This window comes from Coturnix japonica, chromosome 2 (genome assembly GCF_001577835.2).
Source record: "Coturnix japonica isolate 7356 chromosome 2, Coturnix japonica 2.1, whole genome shotgun sequence".
Taxonomy (NCBI): domain Eukaryota; kingdom Metazoa; phylum Chordata; class Aves; order Galliformes; family Phasianidae; genus Coturnix; species Coturnix japonica.
This window is the reverse complement of record NC_029517.1, coordinates 5,835,963-5,857,227: the sequence shown is the minus strand read 5'-3', so window position 1 is coordinate 5,857,227 and position 21,265 is coordinate 5,835,963. Positions and strand designations below refer to the sequence as shown.

Below are 21,265 nucleotides of genomic sequence, written 5' to 3'. Positions count from 1 at the left end.
AGCTACTGGATCTGCTTTGCACTTCAGCATGTATACAGGGCTGCTAGGGAGTTAACAGTGATGTGTTCAGCTTCCTAATGAATTTACAGTGTATTTCAATGACATTCTGTGACTATTTATTCTTAGAGCTTCATTAAGGGGAGCCAAAGCTTTGGCCAGTCATGATGGCAGTTGGCAGAGCCAGCCAGAAGAGTGTTTGTGGAGTCTTTTCTTCACTGCTTTACTAGTTACTGGTTGCTGTGTTTGAAGCCCTGATTTTTTCCTGGCAAAGGGGCTTCAGTTATGAGACTCATCTCTTCCATAATACAAATGACACACCACTGTGGTGTATTTTACATGGTACCAAGCCTTAAATTCATTAGAAAGCAAGCACTGGAGCAGAGTGCAGAGGCTAACTTGCTGGGAGCACCAGTTCTCAGATTGCCTGGCTCATTGGTAACTATGAAGATGATGATCTGTACATCCTGAGTGCTCTGGGGTCTCCCTGTGTCACTCTTGGGATTCTTTACCTGGCTGTATCTCATTTAAAAATAGATAAATAAATAAAATACCTCTTGGCAAGATGTATTCTATGAAGGTTCTGGAAATAAGGAATGCTAAGGGAATTCTTCCTGGGCCAAAAGAGAGGAGTCTGCACAACTGATTCCAGTGCTTCTGGGATGTTTTGCAACTAGATAGATAGCGTTTGATTAAACACATTAGGGTGGCTGCAGCTCTGGGACAGGCATTTTTATACTTTTAAAACTTAAAATAAATACATTGAGGAGTCAGGATCATGAGATCAGCAGTAGCCAAGTGCTCTGTTAGGGATCCTGCATGACAAGCAACTTATTCTCCTTTTAGCCTTGTCTTAGTTTACATCTCAATTCTGAAGAGTCAAATTAATGAGCAGTATTGAGCTATTTATTTGGCACCAGATGTCAACCAGCTATTGATTGTGATCCGAAGCAGCTGACTAAAGGGATTTAGTTGCTTCCAAGATAATTAGCGCTCACTGAATTAAAGCTGGTAAAGAAGAAAAAAAAAAGGTTTTATATGAGATGTATAGTATGAGACTCATGAATCATGGAGTCCAGCCTCCTCTATCACTGGCCCTTAGTATTTTCATAGTCTTAACCAGCTCCGTTGTGATAGCAGTTAGATTTTTAACCACCTACTAAACTCATTGGAAAGTCATTATGGAATCTGATTGCCTTAATAGGAGCCTTTTAACTTACAGCCTGAATTTATTCGCAGTCAGTTTGTAACAATGGATGCTAAACAGTTCAGTTACATTTTTTCACCTTAGTCCTTTCTGGCTACTTACTCAATGTATTTATATTCAAATTAGAAGTTGAATTATTAGGAACAGTTCTCATGCTGCGGAGAAAAACACCATAGCATCCAATATTGCAGAAGAACTGAAGGCTACTGATACTGTCTTGGAGCTTCCTGCATGAAGACTTTTTTCTCTTTAGTATTTATTTGCCTTCAGACAGAAATTCAGTTAAAAGACAGATAAAGTAAATCCTTTACCCGCCAGCCAAGAGACTCACTGGTGACTCACTGGAACAGGTTGTGGATGCCCCATCCCTGCAGGCATTCAAGGCCAGGCTGGATGTGGCTCTGGGCAGCCTGTTCTGGTGGTTGGTGACCCTGCATATAGCAGGAGGGTGAAACTAAATGAGCATTGTGGACCTTTTCAGTCCAGGCCATCCTATGATCTCTGTTCTCTTGCTGAGAGCTGTCCCAAAACACTTTGGTTGATTTTTGCCTTCATAGGCTTTTGTATGTGATATATTGAGTTCTCATTTGAGAACTGGTTGAGTTTATTTTGTTTCTTTTACAGGTAGCACCGATGACCCCTTAGCTGATCTTTCTGAAGTCTTAAATACTGATGATGATATTCTTGGAATCCTTTCTGATGATTTGGTAAAGTCTGGAGATCATTCGGGTATGTAGGTTTATGAGGTCTCTCTGGTATTCGCTTTCTTTTTCTTCTCTACATTGTAGACGTGGTTGTTGTTTTATACCTATGGGTATAGGTTATTTCAGATATGGTTTTCGTATTTTGAAAACACCTTGGTTTGAGATGATTTTGTTGGCTTCTACCAAAACAACAACAAAAAACACCATCAAAAAAATCACACAGCCTCTTCAACATTTTGTTTTACCTGTCTCTTTGCTTTGCTGCTTAAGAGAGAATAAAAAATAGCTGCTGTTGTCTGTCATACCTGCGTAGCTTTTTCAGCATGAAGCTTTTTCTTTACTTTTGTTTTTGTTTTCATGTTATAATCATCCATTTTATCTGGTTTGGGTCCTGTAGGTCTTGATTTATGCACTTTCCAGGTTGAGAACTCACCCTCCCCATTTGGTAAGAAACTAAACAATGGATGATCCATGGTTAGAAGTAGTCGCCTTTCCTAGTGGTTTTAGCTGAGAGAACTGCATGTGTAGAAACTAGCGTTCCTTTACTGTGTCACTAATCCATGCTTCCATTTTCCACTCTTTCTGTATTGTTTGAGTCTAACGTGACCTCTGCACGCTGCATTTATTAAAGTACTGCATAAATTTTGCTGCCAGTATTTGGAAACCTTCCTGAGTTTTTGTTTTTCATGATACAAAGCCATGTGTTTTCTTGCTGTCACTGTATAATATTACTTACAGTCGTAGTGGATTGTTTTTATCGTAGTGGTATCTTTAGTAAATTACAAGCATTTTAACAATGTGAATATATTAAAGCATGAATAAAGCAGTCAGATTGATATCTTTTTTCCACCGGATATCTTTTTTTTTACTTGTTGATGGTTGATCAGTTTATGCAATACACGCTTCACAATAAGTAGAATGGCATGTTTCATTATTTTAAATTTATTTTTATTTGGTGTTTATTACAGAAATATATTTTAAATACTGAAGTGTGGTATTTTATTTTCGAAGATGTTTCTCTTTTGAGAGTTACATTGGCATGTTAAGGATGCTATGAATTTTATATAGGAAGTTATGTTTTGTCTGGATTAGCAAATTATTAGTTGCAACCTAGAATATTGAGTAGTTGTTCTTGAAATGGAAACTACTGTGAAGAGTTTGATACTGAGTACATTTCAAGGACACTTCAGTAGATAATTTAATATAATATGTAAGAATATTTTGAAGTGAAGCTTGAGGTACACAATAAAACATTGACTGCTAGCATGATTGTTTTATGGAATGTGAAAAATAATTAGAGTGGAACTGTTTACTGAGAACTGTGCGCTTCAAAATGTGCTGTACCTGAACTCAGTTGTCTTATTTCAACAAAACTGTCCCATTCTTCCAGTCACATTCCATTTAATTAACATTCCTTAATCAATACAGTAAACTGGAAGTGAATAGTTGGGGTTATTTATTTACTTTTCTCTAATGAATATTTCCTTTTTCCTTACCTTTCATGTTTTAAGGAAGTCTTCATTTAGTTGATAGCTCGCACCTAGGGAAAAGATGTTTTATGCCTTTTATTCTGTACCAGTAGATTTTAGCATGTCTGACTTTATATTCTTCCCTCCTTAGCTGGATTGGATATTGGTCCCATCTCTGATGATCCTTCTTCTCTGCCTCAGCCAAATGTCAACCCAACTTCACGGCCACTGAGTGAAGAACAGTTGGATGGAATCCTCAGTCCAGAACTAGACAAAATGGTCACAGATGGTAATTTGTTGTTGTTCTCGATCTAGTCTTCTGGAAAACGCTTTCTGTTGTTGAACTCACATTGCTACCCATGTATTGCTACCTTCTTGCTTGCAGAATTAATTTTATTGCATTTTTTTTAATGATTACTCATCCCATATTTTTAATTTGCACAGGTGCTATTCTTGGCAAATTGTACAAAATCCCAGGTATGTGCTCTAAATCTGTGCTGTCTTCTACAAGATGCAGTTTATAAACAATGCCAGCCAACTCACGCACAGTGTTTTTGCAGAGCTGGGAGGAAAAGATGTCGAAGATCTGTTCACAGCTGTTCTAAGTCCAGCAACCACACAGACAGCTCCTTTGCCACAGCCTCCACCTCCACCACAGCTTATGTCTTTGCACAGTCAGGGTATGTTCATTTCTTACTTCTAAAAAAAGCAGCTTAGTCAGGAGAGTTGTGCATCTGTTAAATACTGACCTGAAAGTAGGGCATGCCTTACTTCCTGCTATTCTTAACTCATGGAAGCTGATGTTGATAATTTATGGAATATTTTTCTATAACTTCTCCGAAGGCAGCATGTGACTCATGTGCAGGTAAATGTTGCTAACTTAAAGGGACAGTTATTTTAGATGAGTGTGATGTGTTGGAGGTTGTATTTGAGCTGACACTTTCATGTTCTTGAAACTGTCTGCAATAAAGCGTGTGTTCTCTTCTGCGTTTGCTCCTTCATTACTTTTGAGTACCTCCTCAAGGGTAATGAGAAATTCTGTGTGACAGTGAATTGGTGATTCTTAATTTCATTTAGGGAGTCTTCACAGTTTAGCATGCTAACTATTCCTATCCAAATAGTAAAGAGGAGGTTCAGAAGTTTTGAAATATACCATTTGTTCTCTTTCCTACTATTAAAATTATTATGAATTGATAGAGCATATTGCTACTTTTGTATTGAAAGCATGAGGCAGACTAATTTGACTTGTTGTTACCAGTAGAGCAGGTTATAAGTGGTATGTATGAGCATAATTAGATGCACTCTTCTCATCAGGTGTCACCATTAGTACGTTTTTCTTGAGCTCATGTAAGGAGTGCCCATTCTGTAGTACTGGTACTACAAAAAGTGATAGTCAATTTGATTTCACCTGCAAATTAATTATAAGAAGAAAAATGATTGGTTTCCTCTTTGGTTGTATTTCCATAAAAAGAGAAGACTTCAAAAGTTATAGGAAAGGAGACAGTTTAAAGCAAATAATGAGGTGATTTAAAGCAAAAGATAACGTAGGTATCAGTACCAGTTTCCCAGTTGCTTGGGTACTTGGAGATAACTTCAACATTTGAACTCTGTAAGGCTGTTTAACATTCTCCTTATGGGAATTGCCACAATTACAAAGTTTTGGATTTATAACTTGTTCAGTTAGTGTGTAATGATCCACATGTTTCTATGAGAGAAATGCTTCAATAAAGGGAAAGCTTGTATCAAGTCTCAGCAATTTCAAATAAAATTAACACTCTGTTCTCATTTAGGTATATCAGCTTCCTGCCTGAATTAGAGCCTGGCTCCTCCTTGCCAGGCCTTCACAGTTACAGTATGCTATGATACAGCATATTCTCTTAAATGCTGTCTGATGGGTTACTTTCATCCCAACTAAACTTTCCTGTGTAGTTTAAGTCATGTGTGAATAAGAAGATAATGATCTCAGGCATGGGAGAACACTGAGTATACTGATTTCTGAGTTTGTGCTTTTAGGAAAATATTCAGAGCACGGTTATGATTGTACTTTAGTGACAGGGACTCACAGGTCAGTGTTCATTCTGTGTAGGAACATCTGCAAAGACCATCTGCTGGAATAAATTTGCCCGTGCCACATTTGCTTAATGTTTTTATCAAGTAAATAAAATATTCTGCCCTCATATCGCTCGGCTGGACATTTAATTACAGCAATGATGTTCATTTGAGTAGGTTTATCTGTTTCATAAGTTACAAATTCCAGAGTTAATAGATAGTGAAGCTTACTTTGGTATGCTGCCGTCTCAGAAGAGGAGGTGCTTAATTTGAGTGGTTAATCATAACTCTGTCAGGACTGAAAGCACATGGTAGAAAAGAACACATGCTTACAGTGAACCAAAGTAAACTGACCTCAAAACCTTCCCAAAATTGTAAGGTCAGTACTGGAATGGGCTGCCCAGCGAGGTGGAGGAGTCACCGACCCTGGAGGTGTTCAAGGAACATTTGGATGTTGTGTTGAGGGACATGGTTTAGTGGCAGCTATTGGTGATGGGTGGATGGTTGGACTGGATGATATTGTAGGTTCTTTCATCCTTGGCGATTCTGTGATTCTAGAACTTGAAAGCAATTAGTTTTTCATTTGATGAGACTTGCCTTCTTCACTAAATATTTTGTCCTCTACTCTAAAATGTATTCACGCTATAAAATAATGATTTAAAATTCTCATTCTAGGAGAGAGTGCATTTCCAAGAGTGCCACTTATGAATGGCCTGATTGGCCCTAACCCTCATCTCCCTCATACAGCCCTGACTCCTGGAGGTGGCCTGGGCACTTTCTCTCCCATAACACAACAACCATATCCTGATACCAGGTACGTTAAAATAGGAAGTCTAAAACAACCATTGCTTAGCATTCACCAATTGGATGATAATGGTGTTATTAGAGCTGTGATACTGTTAGCATTTAACTAATTGCTTATTGACCACTACTACAAAAACTATGTTTTTGCAGTCTGCTGGCTAATTAGATAGCAAGCAGAATAAGTACTGTGCTAATTGTTTTTGTATATTGAGAGAAATCTCTTTACAAAGTAAAACTTCTTTTTGATTTGTCAGGGATAAGAATCCAGCATATAATCCAATGGTAAGTGATCCAAACAGCTCATGGGCACCATCTGCTCCACCTTTGGAAGGTGAAGGTGATACAATGTCCAATGCTCAAAGAAGCACTCTTAAGTGGGAAAAAGAAGAAGCATTGGGTGAAATGGCGACAGTAGCACCTGTTCTCTATACAAATATCAACTTCCCTAATCTGAAGGAAGAATTCCCAGGTGAGTTAGCAAATAAAGCCATATAGCATGTGGAAATGTATACATCTTTATTTGAAATAATATGATATAAACTTATTAATGTCTTACATATTAACATTTTCTTTTATTTAAATTGCAGATTGGGCTACAAGAGTGAAGCAGATTGCTAAGTTGTGGAGGAAAGCAAGCTCACAGGAGAGAGCTCCATATGTGGTAAGAAAAACCACCTCCTGTATTTGCACGCTTTCAGCAAGTGTATTTCATCTGTGGGATTTTCATTTGTTTTTTTTTTTTAAATAAGTTTATGGATCGTGGAAGTTCACTTGCCTTTCAGCCTTGAAATAAACTACACAGTAGTATTGTGCAAGATAAAGGCTTTAAATGAGATGAGAACATTTGTTCTCACAGCCTCTTTGCTACATTTGATTCATGCCTCGAGCCTTACTTGCCCTTGTTTCTTTCTGCACGGGACCTCACTAGTTTCTTCATAAGGATAATAACAAATTATTATGTGACCTTCCTCTCTCTTTATCTTCCTCTCTCACTGGTGTTTTCCTTTTGGCCCCATTTGAGTTGCTGAAGTCTTCCCCATGTTGAACTACCAATTCCAGAGGTAGCAGAGCTTCATATCTTTATTTTGCTAATTTCCTTTTATTCCTCTGCTGTTCCCTTACTGTTCCCCTCTCTTATCTTCCTCTGAAATGGAAACTTTTGATACCTTCCATGTTGTGGATCACACAAGCTACTCTGTTCTCACCAAAAGCATTCACTTTCTTCACATTTTGGCCAAGCAATCTCAGATACTTATAGCAGCTGCCTGGAGTACCTGAATGCTGATTCCTGATTCTATAGAACTTCCACTGAATTGGTGACCTTTGTACTCTATTGGCACCTCTTGTTAAAGCCTCTCTTCATCCAAACCTCAAAACCTGTATTAGTTTCATTCTTCTTGACCTGGACAACTGTTGTTGGCAAACGTGCTTTCCTTTAATATGCTGTTAATCTCCATCCTGTCCTGATTCTTTTCATTCTTTCATCACAACAGCAGCTGGATGGTTGTTCTCACTTTCACTCTGTAGATTTTGTTCAGTCTTCTTGAAAGTTCCTTCCGTATAGCATTTACAAGAAACTATTGACATAAATGGGTAGGCTTTTATCCAGGCAATTATCAGTTTACTATTATTGCTATTACTGAATGCTCCTTCTTCACTGCTCTGAAAAAATACAGCCCTATTTTCCTAATGGATGCCCAAGAAGTAGATGCAAAAATTATCTCCTCTCTGCCTACAGAAAGGGAACATGCGGTTGCACAGACGTGTACATGAGTATTTGCATGGTACAAAGTAGTTGTTTCCTCACAGATGTTACAGTTCATGTACTTTTACATTGCAGCTGTTTCTGGTCTACGTAGCATCGTGCACACAAGAAGCTGCTTGAGTGCCTGAACTGAGGAACTTTCAGCTGGGGAGGGATGGAGGCTACTTTAGAAATAAAACTAAGAGATGTGCTTACGTTTTCACTGTAGGCTTTTTATTTTCCTTACTTGCATAGTCTTGACACTTAGAGAGGAAATGACACTAATATTACTGCTGCGTTGTTGCTCTCATCTCTGTTACCGCTTCTTGTTTCTTTGTTGGAGGGGAAGAGTTTAAGCCTTTCCTAACAGGCAGCCACCACTTGAAAATTGAAGGAGGGAAAAAAAAAAAGGTTAAAAAAGAAAAAGGTAGAAAAGATATGAAAATTTGATTCAGCAAAGGAGTCACATCCTAGATTGGCAGTAAAACAGACCCTTTGAAATTTCCATTAGATGTTTTAAAGTGTCAGGATAGCTGTGAAATGCTTCATTGAAGAGGAATTGCTGTTCTTTCATCCAATTTTTCCTGATGCAGAAGCCCATATCCTATGTTTATACTACTGACTTAACACAGATTGAGATCTATAGAGTCTGTTTAATGGAGTAGACTGTATTTTTCTTGTCATTGAAGTTCTTCACATTATTGGTCTTTATTGATCCAGACATCATCTGCTGTACTCACATCTTCGGGTTTCAGACCACCGCAGTGTGTGGTTTGAAAGGTGTACTGGTGAGATTCATGCTTGTTTGCCACAGCACCGAACCTGAACAGAGGCTCATAGAAAACCTCTACTGCTAATAACCCCTTAGTTCTCTCTTTGTATGTCAGTTTAAATGTAAGATTGCTAAAGAAAATGGAGTATTTTCAGCTTGGATTTCATTGTAATAATAATAATGTAATAATGATAAGGTAGTTTTCACAAGCATGTGTGTGTTTAAAAAGAAAAAGTTTTACAAGTAATTTCATTTTAGGTTTTGTAAGAATAACAGATGCAGTTTTCACACTTAGCAAAAGAAAATGAGACTAACTGCCTATGTCTTTTTTCTTTCTTTTCAGCAAAAAGCCAGAGATAATAGAGCTGCTTTGCGCATCAATAAAGTACAGATGTCAAATGACTCCATGAAAAGGCAACAGCAACAGGATAGCATTGATCCCAGCTCACGTATTGACTCCGACCTCTTTAAAGATCCATTAAAACAGAGGGAATCGGAACACGAGCAGGAGTGGAAATTCAGACAGGTGTGTTGCATTTAAGGCTTTTTGTCGTTTTTCTCCCTGCCTTTTATTGCATTGTTGGAATCTTGTTTTAATAAAATCAATTTTAAACTTTCTTTGGCGCTATAGAAGAAAATAGATGTTATCAGAAGGGAACCTGCTTGTAAATGCTGGAAAATTTTGTTGGAAAGCTTTGACCCTTAAATCTTAACCTATTGTGGAAATAAGTTATTCTTCCTTTGTATGGCTACCTGGTGGAGTAGTTTGTTTTTATATACCATGTATAGCAGTAACCTTGTGCAGCTTGCTGCTTCAAGTTAGGCCGCTTGTCTCTTGGAACCTATTTACCTCCATCAGTTCTGCATCTGTTGGTACACATCTTTGGAGTATAAGATTGGAAAGCCGTGCTGCTCTTTAGGCAACCTGGGAAATTTTCTTCCCAGGCAATCAAAATGCTTGTCAAGGTAATTGAACTTAACAAATAGCTGTGCTCTCTGCTCCTGTTGCATTTACAATTTACAGTTACTCATAATTGTTTTTTAGTGTATTCAGAAGTTTTAATTCCTGATTCATTTTACTCATCAAGGATTTTATGTGTACATATATATATATATATGTAAAAGTATAACCTTTTTCCTTATGATTTTTAAACAGCAAATGCGTCAAAAAAGTAAGCAGCAAGCCAAAATAGAAGCCACACAGAAGCTTGAACAAGTGAAAAATGAGCAGCAGCAACAGCAGCAGCAGCAGCAACAGCAGCAGTTTGGTTCGCAACAGCTTCTGAACCAGTCTGGCTCAGACACACCCAGCAGTGGGATCCAGAGCCCCCTAACACCTCAGGCTGGCAGTGGCAGCATGTCTCCTGCACAGCAAACATTCCATAAGGATCTATTTGCAAAGCAGCAGCTACCTGCTACACCTACTTCAGCATCCTCCGATGATGTGTTCCTCAAACCACAAGCCCCACCCCCTACTCCAACCCGCATCCCGGTACATGATTCACTGTCTCAGTCTCAGACTCCTCAAACGTCATCACAACAAATGTTTTCTCCAGGTTCCACAAACACAAGACCGCCTTCCCCAATGGATCCATATGCTAAAATGGTAGGAACACCTAGGCCAGCACCTAGTAATCAGAACTTTGTTAGAAGAGGTAGCATTGCACCGTTGGATACCTGTGCACCACAATCATCTATATCCAGGCCCGTTCAGGTAACTGAACCATCAGGAAGCAGGCCTTCACCAGTCAGGGATTCATGTTCTTCATCTCCAAGTAGCAGCGATCCCTATGCAAAGCCACCAGACACACCCAGGCCTGTTATGACCTCAGATCAGTTTTCCAAACCTTTGGGGGTCCCAAGGTCACCCATGGTTATGGATCAGTCAGGGAAAGTTCCTTTAGCAGCTGGAAGCAGTGATCCGTTCACTAAGCCAGCTCCTAGAACTGATACATTTCAGAGACCGAGAGTAACTTCTTCTGATGCATATGCACGGCCACCATTGACTCCTACCCCTACTCCTGTTGATGGGAGCCCTGGACACTTTAAAACCCCCATGCGCCCTCCTCAGTCCCCACAAGATCCCTATGCATCAATGCCAGGTACACCAAGGCGCGTTGCTGTTGATCCATATGAAAGGCCTCCACTGACACCAAGGCCAGTGGATAACTTCTCCCATAATCAGCCTAATGATCCATACAGCCAGCCTCCCCTTACTCCCCATCCAGCAATAAAGGAATCTTTTGCCCATCCACCCCGGATCGTGCGGCAACAGAGTGAGTCTTTCTCTCAGTCTGGACCCATTTCAAGGCCAGCTTCTCAGGATCCTTATTCCCAGCCTCCAGGTACTCCTCGGCCAGTTGCTGATCCTTACGCCCAACCTCCAGGAACTCCTCGGCCCACCACAGTTGATCCATATATGCAGCAACCACCCACACCGAGACCTGCACAGCCAGCAGATTTGTTTTCTCAGTCTCCAACAAATCAGAGACATTCTGATCCATACGCTCAGCCTCCTGGAACACCAAGGCCAGTTCTGAATGATCCTTATTCTCAGCAACCAGCAACTCCAAGACCAGGAATACAGGAGAGTTTTAACAGACCTGCAATGACAAGACCGGGACTAATACCAAATAGAGATCCTTTCCTGCAGACATCACAGAACAGGTTGCAGGGCACTTTTGTCAGGCCGTCAGACCCATGTTCTCAAACTCCCAGACCAGCAGGACCTGCAATAACAGATTCATTTAACCACGGTCCTTCTGCTCCAGCACGTGATATTTATGATCAACCACCGATGACTCCAAGGCCTCAGCCAGAATCTTTTGGAACTGGTCAACTAACCCACGATGCTGCTGAACAGTCACGGCCTGGAGCTGAGGGCAACTTCAGTGCATCTGCAAATTCTCCAATGAGTTCTCAAGGACAGCAGTTCCCCAAAGTTTCACAAGGTGCTGGCCCAGCACCCACTACAGGAGTAACAGATACGCAGAATACCATGAATATGTCTCAAGCAGACACTGAGAAATTACGACAGGTGAGAGTAATACTTGATAGTAATGGCATCCCTCTTTCAGAAGTAGCATTCCCCCCATTTTTGCTAAATATTTGAAGAGTTGGGTTTTTTTTTACATTAAGCATAGGTGTGTGATGTCGAACTCTCTGTTCACTCTTTATGTTCATTTGGTTCTCTGGATAATGCATATGTGGAATATAAAAACATTGGTAATTATTAAGGAGTTTGGACAAGATTAAGAATGGAAGCGAGGCCATTGCTGGAGCCACTGAAGATTTTGTCTGCAATATGAGAAAGAAACACCTTGAGAGGACAATTAATTCTATATAGGCAATTGATCTATAGTAGATGAGTTGTAGAACTGATTGTCAGTGACTTGTTCACAGATTAAGGAGGGTGTAGGCAGTGATCTTAGACTGGACATCAAACTTTTCAGATGGTAGCAGACATGCTGAGGTTATTTCTGCTGCTGGTCACTGCTCTCCTGCAAAAACTGTTGCTCCAGGCTTTTAACAATGAATGTTTGGCAAGCAGCTCTTTCTGAGACATAGAATTGCATTCAACTTGTGGGAGGCTGCTTGGTCTTCTGTTTGGGAGGGGCAACAGGAAGTAGATTTAGCAGAAAAAAATAGTCAATATTTCTCACACGAGTTTAGAATAATATAGAGGAAAGGGTTTGTTGCTTCTTTGTTAGTTGGCAGAGTAGCTTCATGCTAATAGCAAGAGATCTGGAGATAAAAATGGTGTTGCCATCATCTTGTACTGTGTAATCCCAATCCTAAATCAAGCTTTGATTGTGGCGGTGTAATGTTTTCCTTTAATGACTGAAGAATTTATTTATTCCAATAATCATTGAATTACCCAGGTTGGAAAAGACCTTGAAGATCATCTCAAGTCCAGCCGCAGCCTAACCATAGTACCCTAACTCTAACAACCCTCTGCTAAATCACATCCCTGAGCAGGATAAGCTTAACACTGCAGTGTTTCAAAATACATCATCTGCAAAGTCCAGCACAGTGATTTTTTTTATTATTATTTTTTTTTAACAGCGGCAGAAATTACGTGAAATTATTCTACAACAGCAGCAGCAAAAGAAGAATGCAGTTCGTCAGGAAAAAGCCTTACAGGATCCAGCAGCTCCTCCCCATGCAGCTCCTCTCCAGCACTGGCAGCAAGACAACTTAAATCAGATTTTTAACCGCCCTCCTCCTCCATATCCTGGGAATATTAGATCCTCTCTTGTCCCTCCAGGTGGGCCAAGGTTTGCAGTATACTCAAAGGATCAACGTGGGCCATTTCCTGGTGATGGGCAGTTCAATAGACCCCAGTTTCCAGGAGATATGAGCACCATGGGGATGAGACCTCATGGTCTTAGGTAAGCTCTTCAGTCCTGTACAACCAGGCGATTAAAGTGGTAGTTCTAAATTTACATAAATCATTACATACAGTGCTTGGGTTTTTTTGGAGTGGAAAAATCATCTGAATGGGCTGCAGTAGCTGGTGATTGTACTGAGGTTATGTATAGTAAGCTTTAAGTATTTGTAATATTAGAATGTGTCTTTTATAATGAGTAACACCACTCTGTGCTGTATTTTATGGTGAATTTATCATGAATTAACGAAGGAGAAGCTGCAGCATTTGTGGAAGTTCCAGTGAGCTGACTGATCCCATCACCACCTGGTTTAGGGCAACTTCTTAACAAAGAAGGGCCTGATCTGAGCTTTGCTGTCTTAATGATAGATAAATGTAATATTTCTGCTTGGCTTTCTAATGAATATATAATTCAATATTGACTTTTGTCTGTGCTGTTTTTACAATGAATACCAACATTGACATATATGATAGTCTTGGGAATAGATGTTCTCAATATTTTGAATTTATTTCAGTAAATCTGCACATTATTTTTTGAACACACTGCATTGAATTAATATGTTGTTTATGTGCTCGGATCTCACTGTCACCGAGTTTTCTATCCATTATGTCTGGAATTTAAAACAGGTTGTTTATTAAACATAATCAAAGCAATTATTTTATTGTAGTCATAAAGCTCATTTAAATATAAGCATAATCAGCAGAATATTTATTTAAATATTTTAATGACTGTATCATGTAAAGCATTTTGGTGAATAGCTGTGTAGTCAAGTATGACAGGCTATGCTGTCCTGAAAAGAAAAGGTAATTTATCTTTTATGCTTTATTTTAGATTCGGGTTTCCAGGAGGTGGCCATGGTCCACCATCAGGCCAGGAACGTTTCCTCAGTCCTCAGCAGGCAATGCAACGTGCTGGAGTTCCACCACAATTGAGAAGATCTCTGTCTATTGATTTGCCTCGTCCAGTGAGCAATCCACAAATAAACAGTGCATCGGGGATCGCTCAGCATTTTCCTCCACAGGGAATTCAGGTTCAGCAGCACAATATATTGGGTCAGGCATTTATCGAGTTGCGTCACAGGGCTCCTGATGGGAGGCCAAGGCTGCCTTTTAATCCTTCTGCACCAAACATTATGGATCCAGCAGTGCAACATCAGCGACACGCAGGGTTTATACCCAGGCAGGAATTTCCAGGCCCAAGACAGGCAGAACCACTGAGACATAATTCTCAAGGTATGCCTAACCAGTTGCAGATGTCTGCAGGATTGGAGCATATGTCACAACCCCAGCAGGATCAAATCAACCCTGACAACCCACCCGCACTTGTAATACGTTCTCTAGGCAATCCCCCAGTAGCTGATGCTTTCCCAGGACCATCTTTGCCTTCATCTGCACCAAGTGATGAATCAGCAAATATGCAGATTCCCAACCAGCCAAGCGATGGATTGGAAGAAAAGCTTGATCCTGATGATCCTGCTGTGAAAGATTTGGATGTGAAAGACCTTGATGGGGTTGAAGTCAAGGATTTGGATGATGAAGATCTTGAAAATTTGAATCTAGACACAGAGGATGGAAAAGGGGATGAGCTGGACACTTTAGATAACTTGGAAACCAATGATCCTCACCTTGATGACCTTCTGAGATCTGGGGAATTTGATATAATTGCATACACAGACCCAGACCTTGATGTGGGGGATAAGAAAGGAATGTTTAATGAAGAATTAGATCTTAGTGTCCCCATTGATGTCAAGCTGGATATCCAGGGCAAGACAGAAGAAACAAAAGAGGAGCAAGGGGATAGAACTGTTGCTCATCCTGAGACACTGTCTTCGCCAAAGAAATCTACTACAGAGAATGAAATTAAAACAGAAATACTTTCCCCAAACACTCATGAGGAAAAGAAGAATGAAAATGAGAGAAGTGATGGAAATGCAGAATCAACAAGTACTCAACAGGCTACTGAAACAGAGTTAAAAGATGGAGAGAAGGCTCCTGTGCAGCCTGCTACGCTAGAATTCCCTGACAAAACTACTGCTGTTTCCAGTCAAGAAACAACTGTGCCTAGTCCAGATACTCAGGGATCTGCTCCAGTGCCTGTTCAGGGGGCAGTAAGTTCCTGCAGTATTTCTGGGTCCACACCAGTCCTCTCAAGTTTGCTCGCTAATGAAAGCTCAGATAACGCAGAGGCAAGGACGTTAGCGTCTCCCTCGCAGTCTTTGCCAACAACTCAACTGAACCACGCGTCGGGTATTCCTCAAACACTACTGACACCTGGTGGGCAGATCTTGGACAACACTTTAAATTCCAATTTGAGCATGGTTCCACGAATAAACCATAATTTTTCTCAAGGGTCACCGAACCCAGGATTTATTCAGGGTCAGTCGGCTAATCATAACTTTGGGACAGGACAGGCATCTAATCAAACTGTGGCTGTAACAAGCCGTCCTGGCCCGAGTGGCATATCTGGTCCACAACAGATAATGCTCCCTCAGCCATTAGCTCCGCAACAAAATCGGGAGAGACCATTACTGCTAGAGGAACAGCCACTTCTTCTGCAGGATCTTTTGGATCAGGAAAGGCAGGAGCAGCAGCAGCAGCGGCAGATGCAAGCCATGATTCGCCAGCGTTCAGAGCCGTTTTTCCCCAATATTGGTATGTGGTGATCTGTCTGTGTTCTGGTTAGTTATGTAAAATTAAATAGTTAAACATTATATGGTACCAAATGAAGCAGGTGGAGGTTTGGATGTGTAGATGGCAACCTCAAGAGTTCCATACTCCCTAGTGAGGACTGTCGGTCAGTCCCGTTTGTCCAGCTTTACTGGGCCAACTAACAGGAGAGTTGGCAGGAGATAGCGTGGTTTACATGCTTATGGGTCTTTTCAGATGCTGAATGTAGCATATGCCACGTGCTTTTCTGTCTGTAGTCCTACCAATAATAACAGAGTGACTGAAGAGGTTTTATGAGTATGTTTGTGATGATGTGCTGGTTTGGCCAGCTGAACTGAGGAACAACTGCTCTTCATGATTCTTTAACTATAAATAGGATATATGAATCTCTTGGCTCATAGGCCAGATTTATTCTACAGCCCTTCTCAACCCAATCTGCTTTTCTTTGTGTGTTATGGCTGAAAACAAGAACAGTTACAGCCAGATTAACTTTCCTTAGGGGGTGTATGAAACAACATATTAGCCATGAAATTCAAAATGAAGAGGACAAGTAATTTGAAATAGTGATGGAGCTGGGTTGTTTTGCTGATGATTTATGTATGAACAAGATATAAATAAGTCAGTTCCAATTAATAACTTGCAATATTTAGTTATGTAACTCATCTGTCCTGTCTTTCTTTTCTAGACTTTGATGCAATTACTGATCCTATAATGAAAGCAAAAATGGTAGCTCTAAAGGGGATCAATAAAGTCATGGCTCAGAGCAACATGGGGATGCCACCAATGGTAATGAACAGGTAGGCAATGCTTGAATGCCATCTTCAGGGCTGATGAATATGGAGGGAAATCATAGAGGTGTGGAAAACATGGCTTATTAAAGGTGTTTGTAAGCTCTGTTTGAACACAGTGAGATAATTCTCTACCCCAAGTTGTTTATTGGAGCTTCCATAATTTTATGTTATTGTAACCAAACCTGGGTGACTGCAGTAGCAGAGTTTTCCACCTGTGCAGATACCAACTGGGGAGCTTATGTTCACTAGTTTATTCTGATTTTTCTCAGTGCCATAAAAATAGGGTGGTTTTTTTTATGTTCTAAATCCATGCTCTGTCGCCTTTCAGTATAAAATGTTTCCTTCTCAACTGAGAGCAGCATGCTCTCTTCCTTAAGATACTCACCAGTATTAAATGTTTCAGATTCATTTTGTGTCTGTGTATCAATAGGTTTCCTTTCATGGGTCAGCCCGTGCCTGGGGCTCAGGCCAACGAAGGCCAAAATCACATGCAGCAGGCAATTACACAGGTAATATAAGTTGACGTGGAATTAACAAGTCTTAAATAATGATAACTGGATTTTGTTTCAATTGAATCATCATTTAATTTCCTTATCTGTATATTTCTCTGAAATTTCTAGGATGGAAGTTTGACACCTCAGATTTCTAGACCCAATCCTCCTAATTTCGGTCCCGGTTTTGTCAGTAAGTACACATCAACCAATTCACTGTTTTATCTTCTAGTTCTAAATATAATATCCATAAACTGATTTCCCACGAAAAAAAAGCAACCCTTTTAAAATCATATTGTTTCATTGTTACAGTGCCAGTTCATGAATGAATGCACAATAAATTATGCTCTTTTTGTAGAAAACTGTCCTCGGAGAAAGCACCATGATGGAAAGGGGAACCAGGAGGAACAGTTAATTAGTATTATTTGTGTTTGTGTGAGAGTAGTAATTGTGTTTTGCTGGCAGGCTGCTACCTCAAAAATCAGGTCACAGAATCATAAAATCTTTGGAGTTGGAAGGGACCCTTAAAGGCCATCTGATCCAGCTCCCCTGCAGTGCACAGGGACACCCACAGCTCCATCAGGTGCTCAGAGCCCCATCCAGCCTGACCATTGGTGCCCCATGGGACATCCACCGCCTTTCTGGGCAGCTGGTTTCCTATTGAGGTCTAGTGTTCAGAGCTCATTGAGTATCTTTATTGATAGGTTATTTTTTATTTAAAAAGCAAGAAGTTTTTTGTAGCATCATTGTCATTTTAAAAATACCAATAAAAGCTTTCGAAGCATTAATTAAGCAAGATTGGCTGGGAACCACAGTTGCATAGTATACATGTATAGCTCTAGTGTGTTGCTTTCCTTACTTCTGCTTGCCTTAGATCAGCTGTAAGTCCTAGTCTTTGTGATGAGAAGGAGAATCATTAGCAGGTATTAAAACACAGCATGTGCTGGGAGAGGAAGACCACATACAAAGAAGCGCTACTACAAAAGCTTTACTTGATATTTATGACCAAGAAACAGAAGCAGACACCTTCACCTTCTCCAGTAACAGAAGCTGCAATATTAAATGTGCAATGAGAAACTTTAGTAGTTTTTTTCTGTGTTAATTTCTGGTGAGGTTGTAAATGGCACTCAGCGGTATCCTGGCTCAGGTTTGAGGGTGGCGGTTCTGAGCAGTTGAGAAAATCTGTTCTTCATTTCAGCAGTAGTTATTCTTACCTGGACCTTGTTAATATTTCAGTACTTTCCATCTGCAGTTACTCTCCATCATTTCCACTCGGCTGTCCCTTTGGGTTACATGATTAGTTTCACAGCATATATCACTGAAAGAATTAGTGCCCCTTGAGGCTGTAGATAGCTCTGTGAATCGATTCAGTTGAGCTGTTAGGTTCAATGACTGTTTCTACCGCAACGACTGTGAAAAAGGGAATGTGGTAGGGATCAGAGCACAAGGAAAAGGTGGTTGCATTGAAATCATACCATTGTATGGATATCTTTATTCTTCATACGAGATAAAACAAACGTTCCACAAAAGGAAAATTCCATGCCTTGTTCCTGATTATCCAGTTCATTGCTACAGTGTGATCCCAAGACAAATGATGCTGTCACCAAACCCTACGTCTCGCTTTCTGGGCTCAGTGCCAATGAAGTGTGTTATTGGACATGATTGTTTTGCCTCCAGAAAAATATATGAGAGCGATGGATTGCTCCGAGCAGATCAGTATTTCTCATTTGGAAAATGAGTAATGTCACGGTTACAGCCTAAATGAGAGCGAGGTTGTTTGTGGGGAGGAAAAAGGCACTGATGCTGAAGGCGCTGTGCTGATGGTCAAAAGGAGTTGTTTTTACAATGGAAACAAGATGTTAAAAACTTAGGGGTTTTATTTGGTTCGTTTTCTTGCAGTAACTTTCATGGTAGGGTAGGTGTATTTTCATTTCTTCTGTTATAATTTATAATAAAGGATTAGTCAGATATATGTGACACAGTCCAGATCTTCAGATGTTTCTAAAAACAAATCAGCCTACCCCAGTACTTTTTGCAAAGCAAAAAGAAGCGAAGCCGATGCCATCTATGATTAGAAATGAGTGATCCTTTGGAATCACACTCTAGTTTCTGTGATCAGTAGTGGCTGGGAGTTGGTCTCAGTTGGAATGAATAGTGCTTCATCCACTTGCTATTTTATGGCTGTAGCAGAGTGTGCCTTTCTCTACTAGTGGAGAATGCCTTTCTGCACTTGCTCACATGGTTGTTACTGGAAGTGGGGAATGTGATGTGATGAGGATGTTGAGGATGGGTTTGTTGCACTTTCTGGTATAGGTTAAATAACTTGTAACTCTCCCTTAGTGCTTTGCTTTTCCAGTTGCCTTGCTCTCTTCAATCAGTGGTTGATTAGGATTTAATTTTGAAGTATAAAGCAGGTCTTGGCTTTATACTTGACTTTATTTCCAGTCCCATATATCGTCTTTCTTACATTTCTTGAATTTATGATGAACATTTTTGATGCTCTTATTTTTTTCTTAAATCTGTTTTTGTTGTTATTTCTAAGTGTACCAAACTCCTCTGCAAGCATCAGAAATAATTAGACCATAGAATCATAGAATTACCCAGGTTGGAAAAGACCTTGAAGATCATCAAGTCCAACCGCAGCCTAACCAGAACCCTAACTCTAAATATTTCATTTAAATTTGTGTCCTTATTCCTTCATCTCTTTCCCTCTACCCAAGTCCTTCCACGTGCCCTTTTCTGTGGCAGGCAGACCAGACAGTGGGCAGTGTCTCTCAAAATGTAGGGACTAAGTTAAAACTACTTACTCAGTAAAGGAAGTCTCCTTCACAGACATCATTCCAAGAGCCTTAATATCTCTTGAGATCTCAACTCATCTGTCAGACTTGGCTGAACATGACCAAAAGTTTGATAAAATGAGAGGGGGATGTGACTTTTAAACTTCATCTCTGAAAAGTACAATGAGGTGATATCGTATGCTCTTTCCCTTGTCTCCTAGATGATTCGCAAAGAAAGCAATATGAGGAATGGCTGCAGGAAACACAACAGCTTCTTCAAATGCAGCAGAAGTACCTGGAGGAGCAAATTGGAGCACACAGGAAATCAAAAAAAGCACTCTCAGCAAAACAGCGTACGGCCAAGAAAGCTGGTCGTGAGTTCCCAGAAGAGGATGCAGAGCAGCTTAAGCACGTCACAGAGCAGCAAAGTATGGTCCAAAAACAACTCGAACAGGTAATCACCAGGAAACCAAACTGGTCACCTTAATACTGAGCTGTTGTACTGGTGTGACTCTTCTCCTTAGGTCTACTAAGACATGAATTGAAAATGCTGAAATACAGTGCGGGTTCTGTGAAAGGAGCTGCTCTGTATCATACGTCGTGTGTGTTGTGTGTAGCTGCATCACTGTGGGTCACCAATGGCAGTGGAGTTGTAGGAGAATGCACGACAGTGAAATCTATGACAAGAAGCTGTTGTTGTAGTTTGGGAAGAGGATAATTTCTTTAGCAAAATGATTTATAACTGAGTTCCTAGAGCCGTGAGAAACAGAAGTGTAAGCTTTAGGCTGCAAAGGAGGAAAGTCTAAGCACATCAGGCTCTGTTTCGAGATGGACTGACTTTCTTACCTCTGACTTTTTCAGTTGTCTTTATGTAATCAGCGCCCCTTGGAAATAAGCCAATTAAATGTTATTCCTTAAATATCTCTCTTCATTACATTTTTAATGTTAGCGTGGTTTTATCATCTGTCTCATTTTTAGGTACTTATCATTAGCATATTGTCTGCTACCATACCCTGGAATAGCAGAGGGGAAAGGGATATCTGGAGATAATCCAGTTAAGTCTCCTGATCGATGGAGAGCTTCATGGTTAGATCAGATGGCTCAGGGCCATGTCAGTCAAGTTTGGATGATTCTTCAAAGGCACAGGTTTCCCAGCCTCTCTGGGACCCTGTTGCAATGTGTAACCACTTTCACTCTGTGGGTTTCTTTTTTCTTTCTTTACATTGAGCTGGAATTTCACTTGCTGCATCTTGTAACTGTAATTATAGTAAATGGGACTAAAGTTAAGCCTGCAATTACTTTGATATATCAATGGTTTGGCCAGCGGTACAAAAAGCTGTGTTCTTCAAGTCATCATTTAGAAATGAGCTGGTGTGGTGTTTCCTTACTGTACAGGTGGGGAATCT

The 21,265-nt window shown here is 40.2% G+C and overlaps 1 protein-coding gene across 11 annotated transcripts in view; it reads left to right on the top strand.

Annotated features, from left to right (window-relative positions):
- KMT2C (lysine methyltransferase 2C) overlaps positions 1 to 21,265 on the top strand; it is a 165,214-nt gene that overhangs the window by 125,638 nt on the left and 18,311 nt on the right. For 9 of the 11 annotated variants that reach the window (XM_015852848.2, XM_015852855.2, XM_015852858.2 and 6 more), the window contains 16 exons: positions 1,829 to 1,933; positions 2,306 to 2,353; positions 3,529 to 3,666; positions 3,822 to 3,854; positions 3,938 to 4,057; positions 6,102 to 6,240; positions 6,485 to 6,699; positions 6,818 to 6,891; positions 9,090 to 9,272; positions 9,903 to 11,783; positions 12,812 to 13,137; positions 13,966 to 15,785; positions 16,486 to 16,597; positions 17,022 to 17,100; positions 17,212 to 17,275; positions 20,081 to 20,313. In XM_015852848.2, coding sequence (XP_015708334.1) covers positions 1,829 to 1,933; positions 2,306 to 2,353; positions 3,529 to 3,666; positions 3,822 to 3,854; positions 3,938 to 4,057; positions 6,102 to 6,240; positions 6,485 to 6,699; positions 6,818 to 6,891; positions 9,090 to 9,272; positions 9,903 to 11,783; positions 12,812 to 13,137; positions 13,966 to 15,785; positions 16,486 to 16,597; positions 17,022 to 17,100; positions 17,212 to 17,275; positions 20,081 to 20,313 — 5,570 coding nt within the window. The remainder of the gene's footprint in view (positions 1 to 1,828; positions 1,934 to 2,305; positions 2,354 to 3,528; positions 3,667 to 3,821; positions 3,855 to 3,937; positions 4,058 to 6,101; positions 6,241 to 6,484; positions 6,700 to 6,817; positions 6,892 to 9,089; positions 9,273 to 9,902; positions 11,784 to 12,811; positions 13,138 to 13,965; positions 15,786 to 16,485; positions 16,598 to 17,021; positions 17,101 to 17,211; positions 17,276 to 20,080; positions 20,314 to 21,265) is intronic. The other 2 variants (XM_015852859.2, XM_015852852.2) reach the window with 1 other exon arrangement.